General features: G+C 41.8%; 1 protein-coding gene across 1 annotated transcript in view; it reads right to left on the reverse strand.

Annotated features, from left to right (window-relative positions):
* The window catches only part of NRN1L (neuritin 1 like), a 252,301-nt gene extending 232,379 nt beyond the window's left edge, over positions 1-19,922 (reverse strand). Inside the window, exon 1 of the mRNA XM_077457949.1 lies at positions 19,635-19,922. Coding sequence (XP_077314075.1) covers positions 19,635-19,683 — 49 coding nt within the window. The 5' untranslated portion in view covers positions 19,684-19,922. The remainder of the gene's footprint in view (positions 1-19,634) is intronic.
* Between the last annotated feature and the right edge of the window lie 4,842 nt (positions 19,923-24,764).

Below are 24,764 nucleotides of genomic sequence, written 5' to 3' on the forward strand. Positions count from 1 at the left end.
CTTTAGGTATTGGTGTTGATTCCATGTCAATCAGAAAATGTATAACAGCCTGCAATCCAGCATCATTGCGTATGCATGTGTATAGGGATCCTATATCCAAAGTCTGTAAATGCACAAAAAGTCATTTGTATCTCTTATATAGGCTGGTAACTTTTTTTTTCAAAGGTTGTAGGGGATGGTTGTAGGAGATGGTCGCCAAACTGCTGGTTGGAAACTAAACAGTGGAGCCTTGAGTGGAGAGTGAACAAGTATTGCTTTTTCTTTTCAAATGTTTTTATTGAGATTTTTAGCAGAGTTAGTTACAACAAGGGTTACAAAACAAAAAAAATAATATATAGTAATAAAAGTAACATAACACAGTATAATGTAGTGACAGGGTTTTCTCAGCACAATATAGCATAGAAACAAATAGTCCACAATAAAGAATAAAGTAGTATTCCCAAGTATCTAATATTCATAGTCATAAAGGGACTCGAACAAGAGTAAGTCTCTTAGAACTTGTATAATAAAGTCCGTAATATAATTATTGTAAGATTTATAAATAGCGATATGGATAATGGCCACTTCTGGACCCCAAGACACCCCTCACAGGGATCTATCTGTGTCTTGGAGTACCTAGGCCAACATCCTAAAGGAAATTCAAACACAGTAGTTATCTTTTATGAAGGAAAATAAAGATCTATTCTTACTCCGCAGCTCAATTCAGATAAACAGACATGTGATATATGTGTCACTTTGTTATGAAATTATTTTTAAAGCCATCCAAAAAATATTAAAACGCACAGGAGTTATTTCTTCTATATGATTAAAGAATCAGCATTATCTAAATTGTGGAAGTATAATTTTTGTACCATGTACTCCAAGGTTCCCATAGTTGTTGTTCCTTAATATATAGGGATTTGTCATTAGGAAATAACAATTCGTAGGAGTGGTGAAGTTGGGTTAATTCTATAACTTCTGTCATAGTAGGAAGAGAGTCAGTTTTCCATTTTCTAGTTATGGATAGTCTCGCAGCTAAAAGTATATGTGTTACTACTTTACCATATTGTTTGGGAATCGTATGTAAATTCATATTCAGAATGGCTATTTCTGGTGAAAGTTGAAGGACAATACCTGTTACGGAAGTGAGTAAATGGGAGATTGCCTGCCAGTAGTTATGTAAGCTTGGGCAGTCCCACATAATATGAAATAGGGTCCCCAATTGGGTACAATTTCTCCAGCAATTAGGTGACGAGTTCCCCTTGAATTTTGCTAGGATATGTGGAGTCAGGTATTGTCTTTGAACAATTTTTTGTGCCAATTCCCATAGTGTAACACATGCAGTGGCCCTATATATGCTTCGTAGGGAAGCCATCCATTGTTTAATTGAAAAGTCTTGCCCCAAATCTTGTTCCCATTTAAGGAAGGAAGGTAGTTTGCTGGGTATGTTTTTTTCCCCTAGAATTGGGTATATTGTAGCTACTCCTTTCTGTGAGGTGGCATGGTTATTGAGGAAAGACCATATTTTAACGGGGATTGAAGCTCTGAGTTGTGGACTGTGTATCAGATACTTTTCTATTTGAATATATCTAGATCGCTCAGAATTCGGAAGCTGTAATTCATTACTTAACTGAGAAAAATACTTTAATGTGCCCTGTTGGAAGAAGGAACCAAGTTTGATATCCAGACCCAAATTCCAGTCGTGTATTTGTACGCCAGGAATTAATGTTGGTATGATTGTTAGAGGAGGGTTTAACACCGTGATTGGAGTTTTATCCCACTTGTATGTGATGATTCTCTGCCAAGAGTGTAGCGTCGCTTTCATCGTTGGTGGGTATTGAGCTGTAATTGTGGACTTAATTTTCCTACTAAGTAACCAGAATTGCATATTAGGCTGTCGTGTGATGTCTTTCTCAATTCGTCCCCATAAAGTTTTAGGAGTAGGCAAGAACCATTCTTGCAATTGGGTCAAAAGAGTTGCGTCATAATAATCCTGTAGATCAGGTACGGTCGCACCACCTATATTTCTATGTTTAATTAGTATATGGTATGCGCAACGGGATTTTTTGCCATTCCATAGATATTTTCCCAAACTGCTTTGTAAGGATTTAAAGTAGTATTTAGGGATACATATTGGAAGGGACCTGAGTTGATATAATAATTTTGGTAAGGTCATCATTTTGAAAGCTGCCAGGCGACCAGCCCATGTAAATTCGAATTTACTAAGTGTTGTCAGAGCTGTTTCAAAATGTTTCTTAAATGGTAAAAAGTTTGTTTTAAATAACTGTTTTGTTTTGTTAGTGAGAGTGATTCCTAAGTAAGAAATCCCCTCGTCTTTCCAGTGGTAGGGGTATTTATTAGACAATAACTGCCTGGTTGTGTTATCTAATCCTAGGTCTAAAATATGGGACTTGGTTTCATTGATTTTATAATATGATGCTGCTCCAAATGTCGTTAGTATATTTTGGAGATTCGGGAGAGATGAAATAGGATCAGACACTATAAGCACTATGTCATCTGCGAACAGACTTATTTTATTATCTATTTGCCCAATTTTTATACCAGATAGTTTTGTGTCAGATCGTATACGTTCTGCTAGAGGTTCGATGGCTAAATTAAATATTAAAGGAGATAAGGGGCAACCTTGTCGTGTTCCATTCGAGATGCCAAAGGGCCTAGACATCATATCATTTGTGTATACTCTCGCTGAGGGGCCCTTATACAGTGCAAAAATTGCCGATAAAATATTTCCATGAAAGCCGAATTTTAAAAGCACTGACTGTAAATAGCCCCAATGGACCCTATCAAACGCCTTCTCTGCATCCAAAGAAAGAAGCAGAGAAGGCGTTTGATGTCTCTCATTGAAGTGTATAATATCAATCAGACATCTTGTTGCATCTGAAGATTGTCGACCTTTAGTAAAGCCAGATTGATCTTTGTGAATGAGGTCTGGTATGTAGTTCATCAGTCGATTCGCTATTGCTTTGGCATATATTTTGATGTCAATGTTCAATAATGAAATCGGTCTGACATTTTGGGGAGCGTTGGGATCTTTGCCTGGTTTCGTCAGTGTTATGATCAAGGCCTGAAGCATCTCAGCCGGAAATTCTGATTTGGATGCCGCTTCGTTAAAAAGTGAGCATAAGTGGGGAGCCAGTATATCTCGAAGTAATTTATAGTATTCTCCTATCATTCCGTCTGGGCCCGGAGATTTATTGTTGGGCAGGGAGTCTATAGTTCTAGCAATTTCTTCCACTGAAAATGGGACGTTAAGATCAGAGATTTGATCAGTAGTTAATGATGGGAGACTAATAGTATCTAAGAAATCCCTTATTATCTTTGGGGTAGGTGTGGGAGTTTGAGAATCATCTTTAAGATTGTAAAGGGAGCTATAATAACAGCTAAATGCATTCGCTATGTCTTGGGGGTCTTGCAATTTTTCTTTAGTAATAGGGTGGTATAGATATGGAATCTTTGATTTGGAATATCTGCCTTTGATCCGAAGTGCCATGTTTTTTCCTGCTTTGTTGCTAGTATGGTAATATTTAGCTTTAAGTTTTCTAGTATTATTTTTAAAATGTATCCAATAAAGTCGTTCTGAGTTCCTGTCGTAATATTTGTAGTTTAGTTTTCAGTTGTTGTGATGGGTGAGATTGGTTTTGGGAATCCAATGCTTTAATGTCAGCAGTAAGTTTCTCAATGAGTTTTGTTTTATTTTTCCTGAATTGAGCATTCAGCTGCATTAGGATTCCCCTACTAAATGCTTTATGAGCACCCCATAGGGTGGCGGAGTCTGACACCGATCCCACATTATATTAAAATAATTCAGTTATCTGGATTTGTATAGCTGTAGCATAGGTAGGCATTTTGATAAGATATGTATTTGTTCTCCATAGAAAATGGGTCGTTTGAGAGTGTTTAGGTAGAATAGTCATACTAATTGGGGCATGATCAGTTCAAGTGATGGGTGCAATGTCAGACTCCCTCACCCTCTGCAATAACCACTTATCCGTAAAAATATAATCGATACGAGTATAGGTATTATGTACCAGGGAATGATATGTGTATTCACGATCTCCAGGATGATGGCATCTCCATACATCATAGAGATCACTTTTATTCAAAAAAAATTTAAGTGCACAGTTGGTTCTGGTTTTGGGATTAGAAGTGTCTAGTTCTTGTTCATGTATTGTGTTGAAGTCTCCACAAATTATTAAGGCACCTTTTCAGCATTTACCTATTTTTCTCATCAGGCCATTTAGAAAATGGGATTGCCTTTTATTAGGCGCATACACATTTACCAATGTAGTAAGTGTATTATCAATGGTACATATTAATATGAGGTATCGTCCATTGGTATCTACAATAGATTCATGTAATTGGAAATTAACTGAATGATGTATGGCAATAAGTACTCCTCTTTTTTTCTGTTGGCCTGATGCTGTAAATATGTGAGGAAAGTTCTTATGGGTGCAAGTGGGAATAGCGCCTGTTTTGAAATGGGTTTCTTGTATACACAATATTTGACATCGCTGGGTGTTAGCCATTTGCCACATCGACGCTCTTTTTGCTGGATGGTTAAGACCATCAATAAGATGGAAAAAGTAAGTACATACTAGCCTGATAATAGCTTTAAATTCTACTTCCATGTGAACAATCTGTAGTCTGAAATGACTATGAATGTCCAAAAATTTAGTAACTGAAAAGTTTTGATTCAAATTTTGTAGGTTCACAACATACCTGTCCCTTTGAATGCTATAAGTTGTGTATAGGATACTGTGTAGAAAAAAATAAAAGTAAAAGCACAAACAAAAATATAACCAAACATTAAACTTAACTTGCAGTGGTAAACATTTCAATGTATACTGCAACATTAGAATGGGGAATTAGTTCAAAGGTCAGCTGTTCCAAAGATTTAGTATCGCACGACACGGCGGGCAAGCTGATAGATCGATTTCCTATAGATAGGATTGTATTTTGACCGGATCTAGTCAATGAAAGCTAATGCCATTGTGGCGTAAGTTTCTCCGGATTCTTCTTAGCTCCGATAGGTGGAGTTGGTTCGGGGATAATACCCCATGCGTGAAGTAACTTAATGCCTTGTTCCACAGAAGTGATTGTATGGTAGGTGTCATTCTTCTGTATCAGTAGTTTAGATGGTTGTTTCCAACGGTATTCAATTTTATGATTACGCAGAGCTTTTGTAATCGTGGAAAGTTGTCTTCTCATATCTAGAGTATGTTTAGACAAGTCAGCATAAATCTGGGTTGTATTATATGGTTGTGGAAGTTGTCCTAGATGTCGCACTTTATATAGGATTTGTTCTTTAACATGGTAGAAGTGTACTCTAAAGCCGCGTACACACGTAGCCGTCTGTCCGACGTACTTAGTCTGGCGGACTTCCCGCCAGACTGTCCGTCTGACTTTCCGAACGGGCTACTTGCCCACACACGGCACTTTTTGAGCGGACTAATACGGCGTACTAAGTCCGCCGTACTATCCGCCCTACTTTTGAAATGAACGGACTCGCCCACACACGCGGAGGAAAGTCCGCTCATTTGGAGCACGTCTCCAGGTAGGCGGGGCCCGCGAAGGAGACGTCGCTGGCCCCGCCGCCTGGTATGGACTTAAAGGGGAACCCCAACGCCGAAAAAAATCCGCGTGGGGTCCCCCCCAAGTCCACAACAGACCCTTGTCCCAGCACGCTACCCGGCCGGCCAGGAAAGGGGGGCGAGCGAGCGCCCCCCCCTCCTGAGCCGTACCAGCCCGCGTGCCCTCAACATGGGGGGTGCCTTGGGGAAGGGGGGCCGCGCGGCCCCCCCACCCCAAAGCACCTTGTCCCCATGTTGATGAGGACAAGGGCCTCTTCCCGACAACCCTGGCCGTTGGTTGTCGGGGTCTGCGGGCGGGGGGCTTATCGGAATCCAGGAGCCCCCTTTAATAAGGAGGCCCCCGGATACCGGCCCACCACCCTATGTGAATGAGTATGGGGTACAATGTACCCCTACCCATTCACCTGTAAAATAAAGTACAAAAAAAACACACAAGATAAAATAATTTATTGCACAGCTCCGGGGGTCTTCCGTCTTCGGGGGTCTTCTCGCCAGACTCCTCCGCTATCTTCTTGTAGCTCTTTTACTAGCGGAGAAGCCCGGCATTCTTCGTCGCCGCGGCCTCTTCTTCCGACTTCGGGGGTCTTGTCCCCCTCTTCGGTTCTTCTGCCGGGCCATCGCGCCTTCTTATAGCTCTTTTACAGGCGGTGGCCCGGTCTTCTTTCGCCGCCGCCGCCTTCCGTTCTTCTTCTTCTTCTCCAGGAGATGTTGACTCGACGATCTCTCCGGCCGCAATGCCAGGGACGTGCTGCGCTGCCACTTATATAGGGACAAGGGGCGGTGTCACATGGGTTTATGTCACATGGGTTGGTCACATGGGTTGATGTCACATGGTGACAGTCCCAGCATCCTCCGGGACTGTGACATCGTAAGGGGGCGGGGTCACCATGTGACACCAACCCATGTGACATAAACCCATGTGACACCGCCCCTTGTCCCTATATAAGTGGCAGCGCAGCGCGTCCCTGGCATTGCGGCCGGAGAGATCGTCGAGTCAACATCTCCTGGAGAAGAAGAAGAAGAAGAAGAACGGAAGGCGGCGGCGACAGAAGACCGGGCCACCGCCTGTAAAAGAGAGCTATAAGAAGGCGCGGTGGCCCGGCAGAAGAACCGAAGAGGGGGACAAGACCCCCGAAGTCGGATGAAGAGGCCGGCGGCGAGGAAGAAAGCCGGACTCCTCCGCTAGCAAAAGAGCTACAAGAAGATAGCGGAGGAGTCCGGCGAGAAGACCCCCGAAGACGGAAGACCCCCGGAGCTGTGCAATAAAGTATTTTATCTCGTGTGTTGTTTTTTTTTGTACTTTTATTTTACAGGTGAATGGGTAGGGGTACATTGTACCCCATACTCATTCACATAGGGTGGGGGGCCGGTATCCGGGGGGCTCCCGGATTCCGATAAGCCCTCCGCCCGCAGACCCCGACAACCAACGGCCAGGGTTGTCGGGAAGAGGCCCTTGTCCTCATCAACATGGGGACAAGGTGCTTTGGGGTGGGGGGGCCGCGCGCCCCCCCCTTCCCCAAGGCACCCCCCATGTTGAGGGCACTGGTACGGCTCAGGAGGGGGGGGGCGCTGGCTCGCCCCCCCTTTCCTGGCCAGCCGGGTAGCGTGCTCGGACAAGGGTCTGTTTTGAACTTGGGGGGACCCCCACGCCGATTTTTTTCGGCGTTGGGGTTCCCCTTTAAGTCCATACCAGGCAGCGGGGCCAGCGGGAAAAGTCCGCTCATTTCAAAAGTACGGCGGACTGGCATACACACGGCCAGATTGTCTGCCGAAAATGCGAGTCCGGCGGGAAGATTGAAGTACAACACGGCATTCTAAGTCCGCCGTACTTTCGGGTCAAAAAAGTATGCCGGAGGCTACACACGGGGGGATTGTCCGGCGGACTTGAGTTTGCCGGATTTTTCCACCCGCTTGTTTGATCGTGTGTACGCGGCATAAGTAGTACATCACGTGGTATCTGTGGAGGGAGAAATTACGGTTTCGGAATCCGATGGATATGATCAATTGTGAGCTTTAAGGCTGGTATAGCTGGCAGCAAGTTGGAGAATAAGTCAGTGGCATATTTTTTAAGATCAGACTGCTGTATATTTTCAGGGATACCCCTGATTTTGAGATTGTTCTTCCTTGAGCGGTCTTCTAAATCTGCGATTTTAAATTTGCGCCACTCTTTTTCAGCTTTATTTTCTTCATGAGCATCTATTAAGTCATTAATAGTATTGGTCATGTCTCCCATAGAGTTCTCAATAGTGTGTACTCTTTCACCTAAGGAGTTCACTGCTTTGGAGAATTGATTTGTGAGTTGTAAAATATCCGTATGAAGCAAAGTATGTAAAGTTAATAGCATTTCTTTTAATTGGGTGTCCAGAATAGGCTGGTTATTAGTGGGGAATGTGGCTATAGGCGAAGCTATAGGAGTTATGACTGTGTTATCTTGACTAATATGAGGTATTTTATGGCTTACCTCCTGGCCTGTGAAATCCAGTTTGATACGAGTTTTAGCCGGGCTGCGACATGTAGGGCTGAGGTAATCTTCCTCATGAGGAGATTCCAGATGTGTTTTGTGAGGTGATTCTTCTAGAGCAGCATCAGGCATGTCAGTGTAGTGCGCTCTCCCTGAGGAGGCCGTTGCTGGTACAGCAGCTGTGAGAGGATCTGTGCCATCTTTTTTTCTCCCTCCCGCTGACTGAGAGGAGAAGGTCGTTAGTTTTTTCATTTTCCGTTCGTCTTTCCGCTTTTTCGACATCACCTTCGGATTCAGGAACTCTTCCGTCGTCTGTTCGTATCTTTTTTACCGATATTCGCTGTGAATTGTCGCTAATATGCCCGTTCGTGTCACGGAGCTCTCTCACAGAGCTTCCATTCAGCTTGGCCACGCCCCCTCAAGTATTGCTTTTTGACTGCTGGGTTGCATTTTTAGGTTCTTTTTGGGGTTTTTCCTTGTAGCTTTTTAATATCCTTTTCTTACACTTTTTAAACAGGTTTTTTTTTTCTTTGCTTCCTTCAGCCTTCTAATTAAGGGGAGTGGTTAATTGGGTGCAGGTGCTTGAGGCCTATATAACTTTGTGTAGAGCACATGTGAAATTGCCAAACTGCTGGTTGGAAGCTAAACAGCGGAGCCTTGAGTGGAGAGTGAACAAGTATTGCTTTTTGACTGCTGGGTTGCATTTTTTGGGTTCTTTTTGGGGCTTTTCCTTGTAGCTTTTTAATACCCTTTTCTGACACTTTTTAAACAGTTTTTTTTTCTTTGCTTCCTTCAACCTACTAATTACGGGGAGTGGTTAATTTGACAAAGGTGCTTGAGGTCTATATAACTTTGTGTAAAACTCCTTGTGAGCCTACTCATCTTGAGACTGCTGGAACTGTCTAAGTGTAACTGGTCAAAGTGATGAGTTAAAAACCAGAGTTTAAAACAGGAGGTTATAACAGGAGTTATAGTACCTGTGTAGTGTGTGTACCTGAGTAATGCCACGTACACACGACCGGACTTTTCAACATCAAAAGTCAGACGGAATGATTCCGGCAGACCATTCGATCGTGTGTGGGCTGCAGCGGACTTTTGATTTGCAAAAGTCTGACAGACTTTAGAAATGGAACATGTTTCAAATTTTTCCGACAGAACTCCGCCGGACCCAGTTCCTACTGAGAAATCCGCTTGTGTGTATGCTAGTCCGACGGACAAAAACCGACGCGAGGGCAGCTATTGGCTACTGGCTATGAACTTCCTTATTCTAGTCCAGTCATACGTCATCACGTTCGAATCCATCGGACTTTGGTGTGATTGTGTGTGGCCAAGTCCGTTCATTCAGAAAGTCTGTCAGAACTCTGTCAGAACTCCGTCAGAACTCCGTCGAAAGTCTGTCGGACCTAGTTCCTTCAAAAAGTCCGGTCATGTGTACGTGGCATTAGTCTGAGTAGAGTGTGTGTGTGGATCGTTGGTACTTGTGTATTGTGGGTGCACACTGGTCTGTGAGTACCTGTGTATTGTCTTGAGTACCTGTGTACTGTCTTGTTGAGTATTAGTGTCAGGAAGCTAGTTGTTAGGTAATTTGAATGGGGTATAATCTCTAATCCTCATTAAATTAATAGGTATGATGCCCGTGAGATGTGGAGAAGAGACTCGGTGTACATCTTGCAGCATGCATGCGTTCCTTGATCATCTGTTAGAGGACGAATACTGCTGTGCAAAATGTAAGCACATTGTTTCCCTGGAAGCCCAGGTTCTGAATCTGGGGACGCAACTCTCAGCACTGAGAGGACCCTCCACACTAAAGGAGAGCCAGGAACATACACGGCAGGGGCCAGCACAGAGGTGGGTGGAGACAAAGAGGTGCACTAGCAAAGAGTAAATGGGTGACAGTAAGGAAGGGTAGAGGGGCAAGTGCCAGGGAGGCCGATCCAGGGCTGGAGCATCCCAATAAGTATGCTCCATTGAGTGACATTGGTGATTTCAGTCAGGGACCAGCACTACTGGAGCTAAGGGATTCTCCTAACTGCCAGGGGAAGAACTCCTCCAGTGAGAGTGTGGGGGGGGGGCAAAGGGAAAGGAAAGACAGTTTCTGGTGGTAGGGGACTCTATTCTTAGAAGGACAGAGAGGGCAATCTGTAACAAAGACCTGAAGTGCCGAACTGTATGTTGTCTCCCCAGCGCTCGGGTTCGGCACATCACGGATCTGGTGGACAGATTACTGGGAGGGGCTGGGGAAGACCCAGCTGTCATGGTGCACATTAGCACCAACGACAAAGTCAGAGGCAGATGTGAGTGTCCTAAAGAATGATTTTAGGGACTTGGGAGCTAAATTGAGGAAAAGGACCTCCAAGGTAGTATTCTCAGGAATACTACCGGTACATCGAGCCACACCAGAAAGGCAGAGGGAAATTAGGGAAGTAAACAAGTGGCTGAAGAGCCGGTGTAGTCAGGAGGGGTTTGGGTTCCTGGAGGATTGGGATGACTTCTCAGTCGATAACCGGTACTATAGAAGGGACAGATTGCACTTAAATGAGGAGGGTGCAGCTCAGCTGGGAATAAGGATGGCCAAAAAGTTAGAGGGGTTTTTAAACTAGGTGATTGGGGGGGGGGGGGGTCCAGAGATAGAGCTAGTCAGCGTGGAACATATTCCAGAGGGTAATATTAGGGGCATTAGTGGTAAGGTAACCAAAGCACATAAACCCAAGGTAAGTATAGTAGCAAGTCCTAGTTGCAATCTCGGAACACCCAAGAGGATAGTATGTGACCGGTCAAAATATATTGATGCATTAAAATGTTTGTTCACCAATGCCAGAAGTCTGCCAAGCAAAATAGGTGAGTTGGAAGCTCTGGTGCATCAGGAGAGCTATGATGTAATCGGTATTGCTGAAACTTGGCTTCATTCCTCACATGACTGGGCTATTAATATTCCAGGCTATGCACTCTTTCGGCAGGACAGAGTAAAAAGGAAAGGTGGAGGGGTCTGTCTGTATGTGAGAAATGATTTAAAAAAGAGTGTGAAAGAGGACCTGGTGGATGGAGAGTGTGATGAGTCTGAAGCATTATGGGTGCAACTGCATACAGATGTGTGTAGTTCAAAGTTAATCATTGCTGCAAGGGCTGGGACAGTGATAATAATGGGGCATTTTAACTACCCAGAAATTGACTGGAGTAATGGCACTGCTGGGACAGTTAAAGGGCACAAATTTATAAACCTATTACAGGACAATTTTATGGTCCAGTTTATTGAGCCCCCAACTAGGAATGATGCTCTGTTGGACCTGGTAATCTCAAACCATGCAGAGCGTATTACTAATGTTCAGATAAAGGAACACCTGGGTAGCAGTGACCATAACATGATTTCATTTGATGTTAGCTGTAAGCAGAAATCACATAGGGGAAGGATAAAAACACTTAATTTCAAGAGAGCAAATTTTCCAAGGATGAGGGCTGCTCTCCAGGACTTAAACTGGGAGAGAATATTGGCATCAATGGGCACAGAACAGAAATGGGAATTCTTCAAAAAGACGGTTTGTGATCTCATTGCAAAGTATATTCCCATGGGCAATACGTTTAAAAGGCTAAAAATAAAACCTATGTGGCTCACAGCCAAAGTTAAAAAAGTTATAAACTATAAGAAAAGAGCTTTTAAAAAATATAAAAATTAAGGAACACTAGTGTCATTTAAATGTTACAAATAATATAACAGAATATGTAAAAAGGAAATTAAGGATGCACAAATTCAAAACGAAAGACAGATTGCAAAAGATAGTAGGACAAACCCCCAAAAATTCTTCAAATATATTAATAGTAAAAAGGTCAAATCTGAGCATGTAGGCCCTTTACAAAATAATCTGGAGTGGGTGACTGGGGACAAAGAGAAGGCTAATTTATGAAATACTTTCTTCAGCTCTGTGTATACAAAGGAGAATGTGGGAGCTCATGTCCATAATGGGGGTGGTAGTGACACAGCCCCAAATCCACAATGGCTCAAAAGTGATACGGTCCAGAAATATTTGGACAGAATAAAGGTGGATAAAGCACCTGGACCTGATGGCATCCACCCACGGATCCTAAAAGAATTGAGCTCTGTAATTTCAAAGCCATTGTATCTAATTTTTAGGGACTCATTAATGACAAGAATAGTACCACTGGATTGGCGCAAGGCCAATGTGGTGCCTATATTTAAAAAGGGAACAAAGTCTTTACCAAGTAACTATAGACCCGTTAGTTTAACTTCTATATTTGGGAAGATACTGGAGAGATTAATAAAAGACCACATAGATGGGTTCTTGCAGGAAAAAAATATTTTAAGCAACAGACAGCATGGATTCATGGAAGACAGAAGCTGTCAGACAAACCTGATTTCTTTTTATGAGGAGGTAAGTAAAGCCTTGGACAGAGGGGTGGCAGTGGACGTGGTATACTTGGATTTTGCAAAAGCGTTCGATACAGTTCCGCACACACAGCTCATGTGTAAGGTAAAGTCTACAGGTTTTGAAATATCAGTTTGTAAATGGATAGAAAACTGGCTAAAAGACAGAATTCAGAGAATAGTGGTTAATGATTCTTACTCTGAATGGTCTAAGGTTATCAGTAGTGTACCCCAAGGTTCAGTGCTGGGATCCTTACTTTTTATTATCTTTATAAATGATATTGGGTCTGGGATTAAAAGTAACATTTCCATCATTGCAGATGACACCAAGCTATGCAGTTGAATAACGTCCTTACAGGATGTCTCCAATTTACAAGCCGACCTCAATGCTCTGTCTAATTGGGCGACTATGTGGCAGATGAGGTTTAATGTTTAGAAATGTAAAGTTATGCACTTGAGGGCTAAGAATATGCATGCATCATACATTCTAAGGGGAGTACAACTGGGGGAATCCGTAGTGGAGAAGGATCTGGGGGTTTTGGTAGATCATAAGCTCAATAATAGCATGCCAAGCTACGGTTTCCAAAGCGAGCAAAGTCCTTTCTTGTATTATGAGAGGTATGGACTCCAGAGAGAGAGAGATATCATTTTGCCCCTGTACAAATCATTAGTAAGACCTCATCTGGAATATGCAGTTCAGTTTTGGGCACCAGTTCTTGAAAAGGATATTGGGGAACTGGAGAAAGTGCAGAGAAGGGCAATCAAACTGATAAGAGGCATGGAGGAGCTCAGCTATGAGGAAAGATTAGAGGAACTGAATTTATTCACTCTTGATAAGAGGAGATTAAGGGGGGATATGATCAACATGTACAAATATATAAGGGGTCCATATAGTGAACTTGGTGTTGAGTTATTCGCTTTACAGTCAACAAAGAGGACAAGGGGGCACTCTTTACGTCTAGAGGAAAAGAGATTTCATCTCCAAATACGGGAAAATTTCTTCACAGTAAGAGCTGTGAAAATGTGGAATAGACTTCCTGCAGAGGTGGCTCTGGCCATCTCAGCAGATTGCTTTAAGAAAGGCCTGGATTATTTCCTAAGTGTACATAATATAACTGAGTACTAAACATTTATAGGTAAAAGTTGATCTGGGGAAAATCCGATTGCCTCTTGAGGGATCAGGAAGGAATTTTTTCCCCTGCTTTAGCAAATTGGATCATTGTTCTGCTGGGGTTTTTTGCCTTCCTCTGGATCAACTGTGGGTATGGAGTTGGGTATATGGGATTATATGATATTATTATTTTTTTTTGTGGTTGAACTGGATGGACTTGTGTCTTTTTTCAACCTGACTAACTATGTAACTATGGTCAAGGAGTTGGGCCAGAGGTTGAGTGATCGACCCTGTACCAGATACAATGGGTCTAAATTTCAAAGGGTTTGTGCCTTTGTGAATTTTTGGTGGGCCGTAAATGACTGGACAGCGAGGGTGTTCATTACACAGAAATTCAGCAGTATTGTTAGATAACCAGCTGTTCAGTTTCCCAAGATTAATTAGGGAGTGTAATGCATTCCTAATACTGGGTACGGGGTTCTGTTTGAGTACAGCATACCTGCCTGTAACCGACAAGGCAGTCATACCTTCTTTGTAGTCAACATAGTTCATGACTACTATAGCACCGCCTATATCGGCGAGTTTGATGATTATGCTTTTATCATTTTTAAGAGTCATTAGTGTGATAAACTCATCTGGGCTTTGTTGGAGTCATTGTTGCGCACATTGTGTTTAATTGTCCGTATAAAGCTATCAATAGAATGGTGTCCAGGAGGAAAAAAATTGCTTTTAAGTTTAAATGGTGTCACTGTTCTTGTAGGAACTGTCTTGGGTATTGTGTGGAAATATTGTTTGCGATTTACGTGGCGCTTCCTGAATGGCTCACAAAGGCACACAAAGGTCCTAGAAGGTAGCAGGGGAGAATAGGACGTGAAGCACTAGGCTGCGGCGAGGCTGGGATGGAAGTACACAAGGTACTTCATAAAAGGTAAGGAAAAAAATAATTATCCTAAATCGAGTGGTGCAGGGGTTGTCATTCCTTTAAGACAAAGTTGTAAAAGTGGGTGGAGCTACACTTTAACACCTTTTGCTACAAAAAATCTAGTTGGGATTTATTTATTTCTTTAAAGTGTTTGTAAATAATCACCTTCCAAAACAACCCATTCAGTTTAAAATAGAAAGCAAAGGTAAAACATTTGTGTATAAAAATTATGAAGATTTTTTTTCCCTTATTTTTTTTTATAAGTGACCACATTCCCTATGTTCTCAGCTGTCTAAAAACCAACCTCTTAAGTTTATGGTGAAATGGGCTTGAGATTATAAGATCAAAGGAGATAGAGACCATAACATTAAGGGGTTAGGCTTCTGTGTAGTCACCCCTAATCAAATATGGAGATACATGCAAATAAAAATATTATATAGGGCCTAATATACTTTTAATATACCTATTCACAACACATCTGTATTAACTATCTTACTAAATGCTCAAAGTGCCACTTCAATGGATCGGATTTATATAATTTATTATGGGCATGTCCACAGATCCAGTTGGTGTGGTTACATACATTGCGCTATTTGACCCAATTAACTGGACGAGTATGTTCTCTTTCCCTTGCTCTGTGCCTATTTAAGGCTATTCCCTCTGCAGAAAGGACAACTCCCTTAAATATATTTAAACATCTTGTTTTTTGGTAACCAAAAAATTACTATTAACAGTATATATTTTGGAAGGAGTACCATTCTTTATTTGTCTTGGAATCCAAACAAACTATCATTAGATGTAGGATACAAAGGTCTCTGGGAATAACACCACCACTTTGTGTTTTAAGATATATGTTTTACAAGTGTAAAATAACTGTTGATCCAGACGTTTCTCTTGACTTCCTGTTTTAGGGGACAACACTATCTACAGACTGCTCTAGCATGCTTAGCATTGACACCATGGCATGCTTGCACCTGTCAATGGTATAAGCCAAAATATGATGGCATGATTTCCCCCTCCCTCTGGCAGCAGGCCAAACCACAAGCAGCTACTGTACACCTGATTGACAGTGGCTGCTACAAATTGCATTTGAAAGTTGTAGAAACATATATTATATTTACATATGGAATGTAGTATCATAGCCCACAACCACACTGTGGATTAGTGGAGCAGGATAGTGGTCACATGACTACTTCTGTTTATTTTTTTCCATAACAACATTCCAGGAGAGGAGATAAAAGTCGACAGACATTACAGCTTTTTATTTTTATTTGTTAATGGAGAAGCTCATTATTAAATAAAACCCATTTGCCCACCTTCCCCAGCTCCCCAACCTAATCCAACATAGAACCTCAGCCTTTAATAGGGCTTTACAGATAGCATTTCTAGTGTTGGAGTCAAATGTATGAGAAGTAACCATGCAGGCATAGTTAATGTCAGAGGAGATTTTTAAACCAGAGCATGCAAAAAATAGTTTAAGCCAGAGAGCTGCTAGGGAGATCTAAGCAAGCATGGTGGAGTTGACCTTCAGTTGATCTTCTGACCTGCCTTTGACCGGCTTCAAGCAGGCTTTCTTTCCCCTTAGCTTGGGTTCCCACTGAGGAACGGAGCAGATCACAGCAAGGGGTCCGGTGTGTCTCCATTCACCGGTTCAGGTCCGATTTCAGCCCAAATTTTTGTCTGAATTCTGACCTGAAATGGACCAAAAGACGCACTGGAGCCGCTCCGGAGATGTGTGAATCAGCGCCATAGAGTACCGGTCACAATCTCCTGCTATGCGAATTAGATATGGAGAAACCCACATCTAATTTGCAATAGTGTGAACCCAGCCTTAGATGCAGAATGGAATGCTAACCCTGCTTAAAAAGTGAACAAAAGCTCATCAACACTGTTTTTTTTTTTTATAAATAGTCTGGAGATATGGTCTACTAAATAGATATTATTGACGTGTATCAGGTCTAACAAGTTTAGTGTGCAGTGAATTAATAATGTGCAGGGAATATTTAACGTGGTTAAGTGAAGGCCTCTACTAGTGTCCTCCACAATCAAATGAGGCACAATTCATCAGGAACAACATGTGACTACAGGGAAATCATTATACATATAAATCCATTTTAATATATTTTTATTATTGTTTATTTATGGATGATGGTGGATTATGACTAATTGATTCACCAATGATGTTGTACTATTTTAAATATTATTTTCTTCCTATCCATCAAGGTTTTATTTAAGTAGTATAGGGCAAAATATTTATGTTTCATATTATATATATTTGTATAGACCTCCTCTGTGCAAATACTCTTGACATCATCAACAAAAAATGAGATGCATATACACATATACTATATATCTATATACAGTATCTCACAAAAGTGAGTACACCCTTCACATTTTTGTAAATATTTTATTATAACTTTTCATGTGACAACACTGAAGAAATTACACTTTGCTACAATGTAAAGTAGTGAGTGTACAGCTTGTATAACAGTGTAAATTTGCTGTTCCCTCAAAATAACACAACACACAGTCATTAATGTCTAAACTGCTGGCAACAAAAGTGAGTACACCCTTAAGTGAAAATGTCCAAATTGAGCCCAATTTGCTATTTTCCCTCCCCGGTGTCATGTGATTTGTTAGTGTTACAAGGTTTCAGGTGTGAATGGGGAGCAGGTGTGTTAAATTTGGTGTTATCGCTCTCGCTCTCTCATACTGGTCACTAGAAGTTCAACATGGCACCTCATGGCAAAGAACTCTCTGAGGATCTGAAAAAAGAATTGTTGCTCTACATAAAGATGGTCTAGACTATAAGCAGATTGCTAAGACCCTGAAAGTGAGCTGCAGCACAGTGACCAAGACCATACAGCAGTTTAACAGGACAGGGTCCATTCAGAACAGGCCACGCCATGGTTGACCAAAGAAGTTGAGGTCCATGTACTCAGCGTCATATCCAGAGGCTGTCTTTGGGAAATAGATGTATGAATGCTGCCAGAATTGCTGCAGAGGTTGAAGGGGTGGGAGGGGGGGGGGTCTGCTTGTCAGTGCTCAGATCATACGCCACAAACTGCATAAAACTGGTCTGCATGGCTGTCATTCCAGAAGGAAGCCCATTCTAAAGATGATGCACAAGAAAGCCCGCAAACAGTTTGCTTGCTGAAGACAAGCAGACTAGGGACATGGATTACTGGAACCATGTCCTGTGGCCTGATGTGACTAAGATAAACTTATTTGGTTCAGATGGTGTCACGCATGTGTGGCGGCAACCAGGTGAGGCATACAAAGACAAATGTGGCTTGCCTAGTCAAGCATTGCTGGCAATGGGGAGCTACAGTTCATTGAGGGAACCATGAATGCAAACATATACTGTGACATACTGAAGCCAAGCATGATCCACTCCCTTCGGAGACTGTGCCACAGGGCAGTATTCCAACATTATAAAGACCCCAAACACACCTCCAAGATGACCACTGCCTTGCCAAAGAAGCTGGAGGTAAGGGTGATGGACTGGCCAAGCATGTCTCCAGACCTAAACCCTATTGAGCATCTGCAGGGCATCCTCAAATGGAAGGTGAAGGAGCGCAAGGCCTCTAACATCCACCAGCTCCATGATGTCATCATGGAGGAGTGGAAGAGGACTCCAGTGGCAACCTGTGAAGCTCTGGTGAACTCCATGCCCAAGAGGGTTAAGGGAGTGCTGTAAAATAATGGTGGCCGTACAAAATATTAATACTTTGGGCTCAATTTGGACATTTTCCCTTATTGATGTACTCTCTTTTGTTGCCAGCGGTTTAAACATTACTGGTTGTGTGTTGAGTTATTTTGAGGGGACAGCAAATTTACACTGTTATACAAGCTGTACACTCACTACTTTACATTGTAGCAAAGTGTAATTTCTTTAGTGTTGTCAAATGAAAAGATATAATAAAATATTTCCAAAAATGTAAGGGGTGTAATCACTTTTGTGAAATACTGTATATATCTTGTAAAACACATGTACAGTACAATGTAATGTAAACTAGGATACCGCATTTAGGGCCAAATGACACTTTTCTGTTGTGGTAACATGCAATGCAGTGCAAATAATTTTGAATAGTGCCCTGTAACACTTTGCAATAATTGTTAGGTCTTTGCTGTGTATTGTGTTAAAAAGAAAAGGTTATGTCTGATTTTGGACACGCTGGGGTGAGTAGACAGTCCTTTCAAAGTAAATGGGCTGCCATAAATCAACACATATTAATCCTCCACAGAAATGTAAACTGATCCTTCAGTAAATTTTATTCAGATTGTCTATACATGTAGGCTGGCATACTTACTATAGTGGTGACTCCCCTTTGCATAAAAAGATTGAAATTATAAACATTTCTATAAGTTTATTTTTAATGTTGTAATATTCAACAAAGAGCATGGGTGACTTGTCCTTTTCAAACCAAATTTCTAGATTCGTTTGTAGACATTACATGTGCTGTGTCATAACAGATGGAGTATTCTTTCAGCTCTTATTTTACATAATGGGTATTACGCCACTGTTTATATACTAAATAACTGCGTTCAGTTTTCAAACATTTGAGTTTTTAATTGAATAAAAGTGAATTCACATTATTTGGGATACCGTATAGCTAAGCTAATAAACATGCTAGAAACATTTACTTGCTTATGATTATTCTAAATAATACTTGTAAGAATATATGGAAAATACTAGATGTTGAATTATGCCTATATAATATCATCCCTCACATACAGTCAAATTGAGACAAAGTTTTAGGATTATGTAAGACTTTTCTGGGTGGAAATGGTAAAGGACAAAGGGACATAAAAAAAGGCATTAAACGGAACATTATTTCCTCCGAAATGTAATTTTCAAAATATGATTTATTTTGTTTTTCAGTATCTTCAACATTTTATATTTCTTAAAGATAAAAAGAAATTAAAATGTATGTAAATTGTATACATTTATGATTTTATACTATTACACAATAATATTATGAATTATAATATATTTTACCATAAAATGTTACCAACTTATAACATATTGTACCATTTGATCATGATACTGTAAAATAAACAAAGATGAGATATATACAGGTATTTTTGCAAACAATTGTGTTAACATAATAATAGTAAAAAAATAATAATAATAATCTCACACATACATATGTTTTCATAAATCTTACCTAGCTGTAGAGCCATAGCAATGATAACTGTCCGCGATAAGTAGTGCATGCTTTCAAAAGGTCTAAAGTCTTTTTTTTTTAAAGTCAATAAAAACTATTTCCTAGTAATGTGAATTCCATCAGTGGTAAAGAAAATCTAAATTGTACAATTACTGTAGCTTCTTAATGTAAAACTAATCATATCCTTGTCACTTTGCTATCTTCTCTGTGTGTTTTTCTAAAGTAGAAAAAAAACACATGATGTTTTAAATGTAAGAGGGGAAACAACACAACAGCTGCTAAATCTCATTGGAATAAACCATTCTCTCCTGCCTTCACCCTCTAGCTCTAATAAATAACCTAAAGCCGATTAACCCATTCATGCATGAAGACTTAGCAACACATCCCTAAGCAGAACATGAAAAGTGTGTAAACCCTAAAAACCACATTCTACACTATAGAGTAATACATTCATATAATAATTACATATTTGTGCTATTTGTTTTCAGGAAAGTAGAAAAATTATATTTGCTTCCATTATAGTGAATTGTACCAGTGCATCAGGTTAACTTTTTTGATAATATTTATTATTTTTATTTGATAACATTTAGATAATATTTATTTTATATGAATTGTATCTGCTAAATTTCCCAATCTATTATCGTGTCTACATATTTACAGATAAGTAAATAGAAAGCAGCAATGTGATATCTTGTCAACTATGTAACAGGTCACATGATCTTATCAATTCCACCCAAGTGAAAAAGTAGAAACATGTTTCTAAGTGAAGCAAATTTGACAAATCCTATGTTTAGTCACGTCAATGCAATTTTTTTGTAAAACTCTGCGCATCCTCCCCCCCCTCTTTTCAGTAAGGCCAGGACCACTCTATAACAACAATAAACAAGGTAAGTGCTCATTTAATGTTTTGTGCATGTGTGGTTTCTCTAATAAATCCCTAGTTTTTATAGTCAATGTCTTTGTAGTTTGAACTAGAAGGGCTAGAATACAATACAGGAATTTGCCAATGGAACAAACACAGAACCATGTCTAAATGATATAGCATAGTTACATAGTTAGTCAGGTTGAAAAAGGACACAAGTCCATCCAGTTCAACCTTTAAAACAAATAAATAAAATAAAAAATAATCGTACAATCCAAATACCCAATTTTATGCCCACAATTGATCCAGAGGAAGGCGAAAAAAAACCCCAGCAGAGCATGCTCCAATTTGCTACAGCAGGGGAAAAAAATTCCTTCCTGATCCCCCAACAGGCAATTGGATTTTCCCTGGATCAACTTTACCTATGTTAGTACCCAGTTATATTATGTTCATTCAGGAAGTATTCAGGCCTTTCTTAAAGCAATCTAGTGAGCTGGCCAGAACCACCTCTGGTGGGAGTCTATTCCACATTTTCAGAGCTCTAACTGTGAAGAAACCTTTCTGTACTTGAAGATGAAATCTCTTTTCCTCCAGGAGGACACTCAAGATTTGCATGTATGTTCACTTATTAAGGGTCAACTTGATTGGAAGGTTGTAAATATTCCAACAATTCTCGGAAAACAAATCTGTCTCATGGAAGGCTCTCTGCAATAATTCATATATTTCATTTTTTACTTTCCAAAGGATCACCTGACTAATGCTGGCACACCTCATTATCATGCAATCACTTGCATTTTTCATGGTAAGGAGAAAAAGACAGGAACCACCAACTTGAGTGTAGTATTTAAAAAGCACAATTTATTCAAGTGTAAATAGGCTCATCTGGTGCTTGGAAGAGCCCCTCTGAACCATCTCATGGAAAGTGCCCTGCGTTAAGGAGCTACAAGTTCAGTTGTTGCTGTGTGTGTGCTGGATGGCATCCCAGGAACCAGGAAGAACAACCATGAACCACAGAAGCGGATGTGGCATCACTGGAGACGAGGAGACGGCCAGGAAACACTAGGTGGGATGGGCTGACTGGAATAGCTGGCTACGCGCTTGGAGCATCAGCTCCTTCTCAAGGCCTGGGGTGGCAATGCTCTGACATGCACTATTTATGCTAGAAAGCTGGTTGTGGGACTAATACTGCCAGCAAGTCTTTTAAAAACAAATGAAACAAAAAACAATTATGACAGCACTAATAAACAGGAGAGTCAGGGGAATGAAAAAGATATCTAAACCTGTGAATGGGGGAAAATTATTTATGTAAAAAACATTAATGAATTACATTCATAAAAATTATAATTTTTTTTTAAAACATGAATAGAAAAGTTCATAAAAAAACTATGAATAAGCAAATTCTTTTTTAAATAAGACACAAAAATATAAATTCTGAACTACTAAATTGTTTGGTAAATAGTCGTGTAAAACTAGGATTTTTATAACAGCTTACCTGTAAAATCCTTTTCTTGGAGTACATCACAGGACACAGAACCATAGTAGTTACTATGTGGATTATATAGGCCACCTTTAGGTGATGGACACTGGCACACCCTAAGACAGGAAGCTGACTCCCTATATAACCCCTCCCATTACTGGGAGTACCTCAGTTTTTGTAGCAAATCAATATACGTGTATCAAAAAAGGGGAGGGACCTTTGTGTCTCGTGATGTACTCCAAGAAAAGGATTTTACAGGTAAGCTGTTTTGTATCCTGACAGAACTAAATTCAAGTCCCAAGGGCTCAGGGGTGATCTAAACGGTGGATTAAGCTGGTTACCCCCTGTATAAAGCTACGGACCAAAGAATGCAAAGCAATCGATCATTGAAATAATATCGATTAGGCCAAGATCTTGCCTTTTTATAGTACTCAAGGCCAGCTTCATCTCTAATGCCGCGTACACACGATCAAACTATCCGGAGGACCAGAGTCCGCCCGTGTGTGGGCTTAGAAAGTAGTTTTGACTCAAAAATTGTCTGCCGGTCTCGCAATCCAGCCATGTGTGTGCTAGTCCGCCGCACTTTTGAAATGAACGGACTTTGCCGCACACAGAGGAAAGTCCGTTCATTTTGAACGCGGCTACAAGTAGCCGGGACTAGGGAAGGAGTCAATGTCACCGCCTTCGGCGGCGAGATTGACACGTCACTGGCCCCGTCACCTGGTATGAACTTAAAGGGGAAGCCCTACGCCAAAAAAAATGGCATGGGGGCCCCCCCAGGTCCATATCAGACCCTTATCCATGCAGCCCCCCCACCTCAAAGCACCTTGTCCCGATGTTGATGAGGACAAGGGCCTCTTCCCGACAACCCTGGCCATTGGTTGTCGGGGTCTGCGGGCGGGGGGCTTATCGGAATCTGGGAGCCCCCTTTAATAAGGGGGCCCCCAGATATCAGCCCCCCACCCTATGTGCATGAGTATGGGGTACAATGTACCCCTACCCATTCACCTGGTGAAAAAAAATATGTAAAAAAAAAAACACAAGGGTTTAAAATAATTTATTGCACAGCTCCAAGGATCTTCTCGCCGGACTCCTCCGCTATCTTCTGCTAGCTCTTTTACTAGCGGAGGAGCCCGGCTTTCTTCTTCGTCGCCGCCCGGGCGTCTTCTTTCCCTATTCGGGGGTCTTGTCCCCCTCTCCAGTTCTTCTTGCCGGGCCTCTGCTTTCTTCTTTTAGCTCTTTTACTAGCGGTGGCCCAGTCTTCTGTCGCCGCTGTCTTTGCCGCCTTCTCTTCTTCCTTGAGATGGGCGGCACAGTGGTGTAGTGGTTAGCACTCTTGCCTAGCAGTAAGAAGGGTCGCTGGTTCAAATCCCAACCACAACTCTACCTGCCTGGAGTTTGCATGTTCTCCCTATGCCTGCTTGGGTTTCCTCCGGGTACTCCGGTTTCCTCCCACAAACCAAAGACATGCAGGTAGGTTAATTGGCTTCTGTCCAAAATTGGCCCTAGTATATGAATGGGGACCTTGGATTGTGGGCTCCTTGAGGGTAGGGACCAATGTGAGTGTGTAATGTACAGGGATAGGGACAATTGTAGACACTCAGGTTGAACTGGATGGACTGGTGTCTTTATTCAACCTTACTAACTATGAAACTAACTATGAAACTATGAAACTATGACTCGACGCTGTCTCTGGCCGTAATGACAGGGACATGTTGTGCGGTGACTTATATAGGGACAATGGGTGGGGTCACCGGGTGATGACCCCGCCCATTATGATGTCACAGCCCCAGAGGATGCTGGGACTGTGACATCATAATGGGCATGGACATCACCCGGGAGGCACAGGCACGCGGCCTGTTACGGCTCAGGAGGGGGGGGCGCTCGACCCCACTCCCTTTCCTGATTGGGCGTGGGGTAGCGTGCTCAGATAAGGGTCTGATATGGACCTGGGGGGGACCTCCATGCCGTTTTTCTGGCATAGGGCCTCCCCTTTAAGTCCATACCAGGTGACGGGGCCAGCGACGTGTCAATCTCGCCGCCGAAGGCTACGTTCAAAATGAATGGACTTTCTTCCATGTGTGGGCAAGTCCATTCATTCCAAAAGTACGGCGGTCCTAGTCCGCCAGAAAAGTCCGGTCGTGTATGGGCAGGTCCGCTCATTCAGAAAGTCCGGCAGAGTTTCCGGCGGTTTGTCGTCTGATCGTGTGTGTACACGGCATAACCCGTTTGCAGAAAGTCAAGGATTCTCCCTATGACATACTTTCTGGGATGCCAACCCCTGGACTCACAACAGGAAACATATGTTCTTCCAGACCCTATAATATATGATTCTAGAAGCTGGCTTCCTTGCATTAATCAAAGTAGATACCACTGAACCTGACAGCCCACACTTCAGAATGTGGGTCTCAATCTGTTAAATTTAGCAATTGTAAGTGAGGGTGGAATACTGGACCTTGCGAGAGTACGTAAGGACGTGGTGGTAGGGTCCATGGGTCCCCTACCGCCATCTTTATGAGCTCTGAATACCAAGACCTTCTGGGCCACAAGAATTCGTGGCAGCAGCAGAATAGGATGGAATGCATAAATCAGTGAAAACTGATTCCACGGGACCACCAAGGCATCTGTTCCGGAAGCTAGCGAATCGTTTGTTTCTTAATACAAAGTTGGTGATTGGACGCAAACAGGTCTACTTCCGGGATCCCCCATCTCAGGCATATTGCCAGGTAGATATCGGGGTAAAGGGCCCTTTCTCCCAGGAACAGCTGCTGATGACTCAAGTAGTCCTCCT

The sequence above is a fragment of the Lithobates pipiens genome, unplaced genomic scaffold (assembly GCF_037356315.1).
Source record: "Lithobates pipiens isolate NorthernLeopardFrog02 unplaced genomic scaffold, aLitPip1_a1.2 Scaffold_10, whole genome shotgun sequence".
Lineage (NCBI taxonomy): Eukaryota > Metazoa > Chordata > Amphibia > Anura > Ranidae > Lithobates > Lithobates pipiens.